This window comes from Heptranchias perlo, chromosome 35, assembly GCF_035084215.1.
Source record: "Heptranchias perlo isolate sHepPer1 chromosome 35, sHepPer1.hap1, whole genome shotgun sequence".
Lineage (NCBI taxonomy): Eukaryota > Metazoa > Chordata > Chondrichthyes > Hexanchiformes > Hexanchidae > Heptranchias > Heptranchias perlo.
In genome coordinates this window covers 14,526,840-14,535,244 of record NC_090359.1, presented here as the reverse complement: position 1 = coordinate 14,535,244, position 8,405 = coordinate 14,526,840, and the positions used below count along the sequence as shown (strand labels likewise).

General features: G+C 53.5%; 1 protein-coding gene across 1 annotated transcript; it reads right to left on the bottom strand.

Annotated features, from left to right (window-relative positions):
* Positions 1 to 6,340: 6,340 nt before the first annotated feature.
* Positions 6,341 to 7,284, bottom strand: LOC137302262 (ferritin heavy chain-like). The gene is made up of 3 exons (XM_067971910.1): positions 7,246 to 7,284; positions 6,973 to 7,152; positions 6,341 to 6,569 (listed from the first exon to the last, which is right to left on the bottom strand). The coding sequence occupies exons 1-3, from the start codon at positions 7,282 to 7,284 to the stop codon at positions 6,423 to 6,425; spliced, it is 366 nt and encodes a 121-aa protein (XP_067828011.1). The 3' UTR covers positions 6,341 to 6,422.
* Positions 7,285 to 8,405: the final 1,121 nt, after the last annotated feature.

Here is an 8,405-nt window from a genome sequence, read left to right as displayed (position 1 = left end):
GGGTCGGCCGCGAGCGACGATGATCCGGAGGAGGACGGGGACTCGGTGGTGGGCACTGGGGAGGATTTGGAGTTCGCCGCCAGTGAGGTGGTGGACGCCCTCGTGCCCGACACCGAGTCTCCCCTCATCCCCGTTGAGGAGCTCCGGGATTTTGTGTCCGTTTGGAGCCATCGTCGCGATGGCGTCCGGCTGGCCCTCGACCGTTGGTCGGAGCCGGCGCAGTTAATCCGCTCGGTCCTGGCCGCCGTCGCGTCCGTGGCCGCGGAGGAGGGCGGCGGCAGGGTCGGGCTGCGTCGGCTCAGATCCCTCCTCACCGGGCTCTTGAGGGAGTGGCGGTCGACTAGCGGCCCCGCTCCCTCCGCGCTTTAGGTTTAAGTAGGTTGCGCTGTGCTCTTGCCATGGAGATAACCATAGCCAGCCTCAACATCAACGGCGGCAGAGACGCCCGCCGTAGATTTGACAAGTTCTCGGTCCTTCGGGACGGGAAGTATGCGGTGTGCTTTCTGCAGGAAACCCACACCGTTCCGGGAGACGAGGCCACGTGGATCCTGGAATGGGGAGGGGGGGTCTACTTGAGTCACCTCGCCAGCGTTTCGAGCGGGGTGGCCATCTTGTTGGCCCCGACTTTTCAGCCGGAGATCTTGGGGGTCAAGGAGCCGGTGCCGGGCCGCTTGCTCCACGTAGCCCTTCGCCACGGGGACGTGCCGCTTCACCTGGTGAACGTGTACGCCCCCTGGTCCGGAGCCGAGCAAGTGAGCTTCTTTGAGGAAGTGTCCACTTACCTGAACTCCGTCGACGCCGGCGAGTGCATTATCCTCGGGGGGGATTTTAACCGTACCCTCGAGGCGAGGGACCGCTCCGGTCCCGCGGATCGCCGGTCGGCGACGGGGAAGTTGAGGGACCTGGTCGGGTCCTTCGACTTGGTGGACGTCTGGCGGAATCTCCATCCCGACTCCGGCCAGTTCACCTTTGTGAGGGCCGGAGGGGGGAGCTCCAGAATCGACCGCCTGTACGTTTCCCGGGCGTACGCCTCCTGCGTCCCGTCGGCCTCCATCCGGCCGGTGTCGTGCTCGGACCACCACCTGGTGTGGATGGAGCTCGCTCTGCTCCGCGCCCGGTCGGGGTCCGCGTACTGGCACTTTAACAACCGGCTGCTGGAGGACGCGCGGTTCCGGGACTCGTTCCGTCTGTTCTGGAGCGACTGGAGAGGGAAGCGGGGAGGCTTCTCCTCCTTGAGGCTATGGTGGGACGTGGGCAAGGCTCACGTCCGCCTCTTCTGTCAAGAGTACGCGAGGGGGTCGACTAAGAGGCGGGAGTCCGAGGTCAGGCGGTTGGAGCAGGAGGTGCTTGGCCTGGAGTCCCGTCTCGGTCAGGCCGCCGAGGATCCGGCCCTGCGGCAGGTGTACGAGGAGAGGAAGGACGCTCTGAGGGACCTGCAACTGGTCGGGTCCCGAGGAGCGTACGTGAGGTCGCGGCTCCAGCTCCTGCGGGACCTGGACCGCGGCTCTCCCTTCTTCTACTCGCTGGAAAAGCGGCGGGGGGCTCGTAAGCAGCTCCTTACGCTGCTGGCCGACGACGGGTCCCTCGTCTCGGACCCGGAGGGATTCAGGGCCCGGGCTCGATCCTACTACGAGGCTCTGTTCTCTCCGGATCCGTCCAGCGAGGAGGCGCGCAGAGTTTTGTGGGAGGACCTGCCGAAGGTCGGCCCGGAGGACGCCGAGCGTCTGGACGCTCCGCTCAGTTTGGCGGAGCTGACGGGCGCCCTCCACCAGCTCTCTAGGGGCAAATCCCCGGGGCTGGATGGGCTGACCGTGGAGTTCCTCAGGGCCTTCTGGGACGTCCTGGGGGGCGACTACGCGCGGGTCCTGGGGGAATGTCTGGCGACCGGGGAGATGCCCCTTTCGTGGCGCAGGGCGGTCGTGGTCCTGCTGCCTAAGAAGGGGGATCTCCGCAACCTTAAAAACTGGCGCCCGGTCTCCCTCCTCAGCACGGATTATAAGGTCTTTGCCAAGGCGATGTCTGCTCGCCTCGGCACCGTGCTGGACCACATGATCCACCCCGACCAGTCCTACACGGTCCCGGGCCGGAAGATCCACGATAACATCCACCTGGTCCGGGACCTGATCCACCATTCTCAGAGGGCTGGTCTGTCGGTCGCCTTCCTTTCCTTGGATCAGGAGAAGGCGTTCGACAGGGTGGATCACGAGTATCTATTCGGGACTCTGCGCGCTTTCGGGTTCGGGTCGCATTTCGTCGCCCGGATCCGACTTCTGTACGGCGCCGCGGAGTGTCTGATTAAGGTTAACGGATCCTTGACGGCGCCCCTTCGCTTCGGGAGAGGAGTGCGTCAGGGGTGCCCCATGTCCGGCCAATTATACGCCGTCTGCGTGGAGCCTTTCCTGCGCCTCTTGCTCAAGAGGTTGTCGGGACTGGCTCTGCACGAGCCGGGCGTGGAGGTCGTCCTTTCGGCTTACGCCGACGACGTGCTCCTCGTGGTCACCGATCCCCTTGACTTGCGGAGGATGCGCGAGTGCCAAGAGGTCTACTCTTTGGCGTCTTCCGCAAGGATCAACTGGGAGAAATGTTCCGGACTCCTGGTGGGTCAGTGGCGGGTGGACTCCCTGCCGGAGGAGCTCAGGCCTTTCGCCTGGAGTACCACGCACCTCCGGTACCTGGGAGTCTACCTCGGCCCTGCCGAGGAAGCCTGGCCGGCGAACTGGGAAGAGCTGGAGGCCAGAGTCGACGCTCGCCTGGCGCGCTGGACAGGACTGCTCCGAGTGTTATCCTACAGGGGTCGAGTGCTGGTCATAAACCAGCTGGTGGCCGCCATGTTGTGGTACCGGTTGGTCACTTTGACCCCACCCCCCTGAGTTTGTCGCCAAGATTCAGAGGAAGTTCGTCGACTTCTTCTGGGCCAGAGGGATGCACTGGGTCGCTGCCGCGGTCCTGAGTCTCCCGCTTAGGGAGGGCGGTCAGGGGCTGGTGTGCGTCCGCACCCAGGTGGCAACTTTCCGCCTTCGGACGCTGCGGCGATACCTGTACGCGGAGCGTCCTCTTAGATGGCGTGCGCTGGCGACGTATTTTTTCCGCCAGCTGCACGGCCTGAACTACGACACGCAGCTCCTGTTCGTCTCGCTGTTGGGCGGCCGCATGTCTTTGCAGGAGCTGCTTGTCTTTTACCAGGATCTGCTCAGGGTCTGGAACATGGTCGCCTCCAGCCGGAGCTCTCGCCCGTCGGGGGTAGCGGCCGTCCTGCAGGAGCCGCTGCTCGGGAATCCGTTCCTCCGCGATATCGGCTTCGGCCACTCGCGGCTGTCGGTGCGGAGGGCCGTGGCCGGTCGGGTGACCAGAGTCAGGGACGTCCTGGATGGCGGTGGGTCGGGTTGGTTGGAGCCGTGGGCGCTCGCCGCACGGATGTCCTCGTGGCGTGCCGGGGACGCGGCCATCGCCATCCAGGCGTTGAAATCGGCGCTCGGCCCTGACTCCACTCGGGATGTGGAGGCGGCTCAGGCGTGCGGAGCCATCCCGTCCGACCTGACCCCCGTTCGGACGGAGTTCCTCCTCGGCGCCAAACCCCGGAACCTCCCTCGGGGGGCCGCACCTCACAACTTGAGCCGTCTCTTAGAAATTCCTTCCGTGCCGTTTCACACCGCGCGGAGGGATTTCCTGTACGGGCTGCTCCTGCACACCATCCACTTCCTCGCCCTCGTCTCTCGGCCGGACACGCCCTGGCGTACCATCCTGCCGTCCGGCGGAGACGGGGGTCCCCAGTGGGAGGCTCTCTATACAGGGGTCCTCCCGTGTTACTTTGGGGATCTGGGGTGGAGGGTGGCGCACGGAGCAGTCGCGTGCAACCGGCGGTTACGCCATTTCACGGACACCCAGGCCGCTTGTGATTTCTGCGGCCTGGAGGAGTCCGTGTTCCATCTGTACACCGGGTGTGCGAGACTGCAGCCCCTGTTCCATTATTTGAAGGGGCTGCTCCTCAAGTTCTGGCTGCATTTCAGTCCCACGCTCCTGATCTTTGGCCGCCCGGTGAGGAGGGGGGCGGGCAGGTCGGTGGACGTTCTCGTGGGCTTGCTCCTGGGCCTGTCCAAGGTGGCCATCCACAGGTCTAGGATGATCGTGGTCCGTGGGGGCGGTCGCTCGGCCTGTCTGCCTCTCTTCCGCGGAATGCTCCGCGCCCGGGTGGCCCTGGAGATGGAGCACGCGGTGTCTGCCGGTACGCTCGAGGCTTTCCGCGGCCGGTGGGCACCGCAGGGGCTGGAGTGCATCCTGGACGAGGAGAATAAAATTTTAATTTGAACACTTGGTTTTGGTCTGTTTGGTTTTAGTATTTAAGCACACCCCACACCCCCTTCTTATAAAAGGGGGGCCTAATACAAAAAAAAAATAAAAAATAAAAAATCTGATCACATCTCTGTTGGGTTGTCTTTGAGACACACCAGCTCGGCATTGGAGCTGATTGTGGCTGAACTGCCACTGAGTGGAGAGCAGAGAGAGCAGGCCCTTGCCCGGGTCCCTCTGAGTATAAAAAATAGAAAAAAAAAATCTGATAATCTGATAACTTCTTTGTTCCCAGAATCAGAGCTTCACAACATATCTCAAAGAGATCTATGAGTTTACAAATGGAAATCCCATCCCGTAGATGGTGTCGAGCACAATCGGTTCTAAGTTATCCCGTCTTTTGGACAATTGATGGGCATCTTGGTGTGTCCAGAAAGAGTCCGTTCTCCCCAGATACACAATGTTGATCACCACAATAGATTGAAGGAGACTGACCTTCACCAGACAGTCCGCAGTGAGTCCGCAAACCAACCGACAACGAGTTGGGGAAATGGAAAGTGGATCAGTTGGGAGCTTCAAACAGAACTCTGTTCCTCCATCACTGTAAAGTGCGATGTGAAGTTTTATCCCCATGAAATTTAGAACCTGTAAAGTCCAGTGTTTCGTTTGCACTGTTTATTCATCTCCTGCAAATCTCGAGACTGTTATGAGGAAAGGTTTTATATCTGATATGTCAACTGTCTCCTGTTTTCTAGACCAATGTTGCCTGATCTCCAGCATTTTCTGTTTGTGTTTTAGTTTTCCAGTATTTTGGATTTTGTTCCTATCCTGTTGTATCTCTGGTCCATTTACCAGGCATTGAATAAAAGGACCACAAAGCCTTAACAGAGAAGAGTGAATTACATAAAACTTACACCGAAACTGGCTGTTTGGCCCAATCAGTTCATGTTGGTGTTTATCCTTCACATCAGCAGTAGTCCTAATCCCATCGGCCTACCCTGTTGCCCGACCATGGCATTCAATCTTGCTCAGACAGACATCCTCCATCCCCTGCCAGTCAAGCCAATATTTAATTTGTAGGTCGTGTTATCATGTTTACAGCTCCTTGTCTGCTTCCTCAGTCCTTGAAAGAATATTTATTTAGTGGGCTCACAAACTTTATGGTTTCATTTCTGGTGCCTTCAGGTGAAAACAAAAATCACAATTCGTGGGTTAAGGGCAGTCTTTTTGTATAAGTTGTGGTAGTTTGAATGAATACATGAAGTATGGAAGATAATGTACAGAAACTATTGGATTACAATTAACTTGTGGCTCCTTATAACAATGATGCAATAATCAAAAAGGCAGTTTAAGTTGTTGGGTGATAGAGGAATCATTTGCTTTAATTTCATTTCTACCATCACACGTTACCCAACAGCAAATACCAGAGGACAGACTGCAGTTTGATGTTTTCTGCAAACAGCTGGTTTGCTTTATCACAAAGAATGGGCAAATATTGCCCCAGATGAAGGGGGGAAAACCGTTAAACAGGACAGTCTGCCCAAAGGAAGACTCTAGGGCTGTCTATAGTATACTCCACAAAAACCACAACTCGAGCAACCCAGTGAGTGACTTGTGGCATCATATGACTGCAAAGGCACGTGAATTACAGGGACCCGCTCCCTTGCTCTGACAGATACTCATCATTCTCCAGTCACTAATACAGCATCCCTCCCCCTTTCTTGTTGCAAAGCACAACATATTGATGATGCTTTGTTTGCAAAGGTTATGAAAACCCTTTTTCTGCAGGAATTGTTGCTGAGATTATAGTTGCAGAAATTATGTATTTCAGGCAGCCCAGTAACAATTGGGAGATTGACCATAACCATCCTGGGTTGGCACAGAGTCAAGTGAGGAAGCTATACCAGGAAGGGCTTTTATATTGTTTAGGCCTGGAAAAAGTTCTTACTTGGATCATAAGTTACTCAGCTGGGTGTGGTGCAGTGGGGATCTTGGTGATCGGGATAATCAATCAGCTACTTAATTATACAACAAAGACAAACCAGTTTGATGAATAACTTTTATTTCCATGTATAACAGATGAGAAAACTGGGAAATAACCACAACCAAAGCATTCACCATGTATAGAATCCCAGTCAATGCAGGCTGTGCTTGTCAAACAGGTACACTCCCATGCCACTCTCAGGGGCTCCCAGTCTCTTCAGGTTGGTGATGTGATCTCCAAGCTTCTTGATCATCTTCACTTGTTCATCCAAGTAGTGGGTCTCCAGGAAGTCACACAACTGGGAAAGGGAGACATTTTCATTAAAGGCAGCTATTTGAGCATATTGCTTTTCAGGTAGCCTTGATCGATTCACTTCTTCCTACTTCAGGAGATCTGTCCTAATAAAAGTGGCTGTTACACAAGAGTGAACTCTCCTGCTTTGTTTTCAGAAATCTACTGCTCACCAAAACTGGTACTAATTAAGTTGTCCATTAATCTGAAGAAACAGATGGACTAGAGAATTTCATGGGTGAAAACCTTGACCAGAATCTCCCCAGTACACCAGGCTTCGAAGTGAAAAGCCATCAGACAGAACCTGGTCTGATATTTGAAGAATGGCACCAACTTCAATGACTTGAAGTTAACATTCCTTTCACCCAAAATCAACAAGCATTAAATGCTACAAGGCACTAAGGACTTACATGAGGGTCTGTCCTCTCAGTGGACAGTTTGTGCAGATTCAGCAGACTCTGGTTCACATTCTTCTCCATCTGCAGAGCTCTCTGCATCACCTCCAGACCATTGCCCCACTCATCCTGCTCTGGCTTCTGAAAGTGCAGAACATGTAAAATTCCATCAACATCTGATGCTCTCGTGGCTAACTTCAAGTGAGAATTGGAAACAGTTGATAACCCAGATAACTGAACAAAGTACTGTGACTATGCAAATAAAAACATGCCTCAGTTAGAGATTACAGCCAAATACACATTTTCTGCTGTGAAACAATTCCTCATGCTCCATCGTCAGTCTGCAGAAAGAATTGTGAACTAACGACCAAAACAAGTTAATGATGTGACAAATCACTGCCAATATTAGTTACATTTATAGCACAAAGCAGGCCATTCAGCCCATCATGTGTTCTGGATCTTGGTTAGATCAATCTAAACCCTCCTCCTCATTGACTCATCCCTTGAAGCAGCATAGTCTTTGGTTCAACTATTCCCTCATCACAGCAATCTGGTTTGCTTTTATATCCCACATCACTATTCATTTTAGCAAACTGCACTCAATCAAGGAATTATATTTCCACCCCTGGTTTGTTTCTTCACACCCTTTCAGCATCTTAGCATTTCTGGTTTCCAACTGTGGTCCAGTCACTAATTCACAGCTAACCTTGATATCCTCAAAAGATGATTTGGCCTCCACGCTGATTCTGGAATTTCAGCAGTTTCTCAGCGTGCTCCCGTTCCTCATGTGACTGCTCCTTGAAGAACTCAGCAAAGTGACGCAGGGCAACATCATCCCGGTCAAAGTAATAGGACTGGAATTTTAAACAGAATCATGTCAGACCTAGATCTCACCGACATACAATTATCTTTCTCTCCCCTCCCCAGTTAATGAGTGCTCAAAGTTTCTTTAAAAAAAATACTATGTTAACTAGTAACTCAAACTAAACTGTACTTAGAGTAAGTAGCCCCTCCTTCTACTTGCTATTCTAATCTAAAATTGATGGAGATGCCAGTGATGGACTGGGGTTCACAATTGTAAACAATTTTACAACACCAAGTTATAGTCCAACGATTTTATTTTTAATCCCACAAGCTTTCGGGGGCTTTCCCCTTCCTCAGGCGGTGTGGAAATGAAATGACAATTTCGAATCCTTTGCATTTTAAGATCACATAACAAAGCCTGGTGATTACTGCCCGTTGCCAAGGCAATCACCAGGCTTTGTTATGTGATCTTAAAATGCAAAGGATTCGAAATTGTCATTTCATTTCCACACCACCCGAGGAAGGGGAAAGCCCCCGAAAGCTTGTGGGATTAAAAATAAAATCGTTGGACTATAACTTGGTGTTGTAAAATTGTTTACAAAAATCTAAAATTGGGCAAGGAACAAGAAAATTCTTATATTCCA

Bases quoted from the DNA above. Each gene is read 5' to 3' on its own strand.
- LOC137302262 (XM_067971910.1), bottom strand. From the start codon at position 7,284: ATGAGGAATTGTTTCACAGCAGAAAATGTGTATTTGGCT. The intron at 7,153-7,245 runs GTAATCTCTAAC...TCTCACTTGAAG, and splicing joins CAGAAAATGTGTATTTGGCT to TTAGCCACGAGAGCATCAGA. The intron at 6,570-6,972 runs GTAAGTCCTTAG...TCCCTTTCCCAG, and splicing joins CTGAGAGGACAGACCCTCAT to TTGTGTGACTTCCTGGAGAC.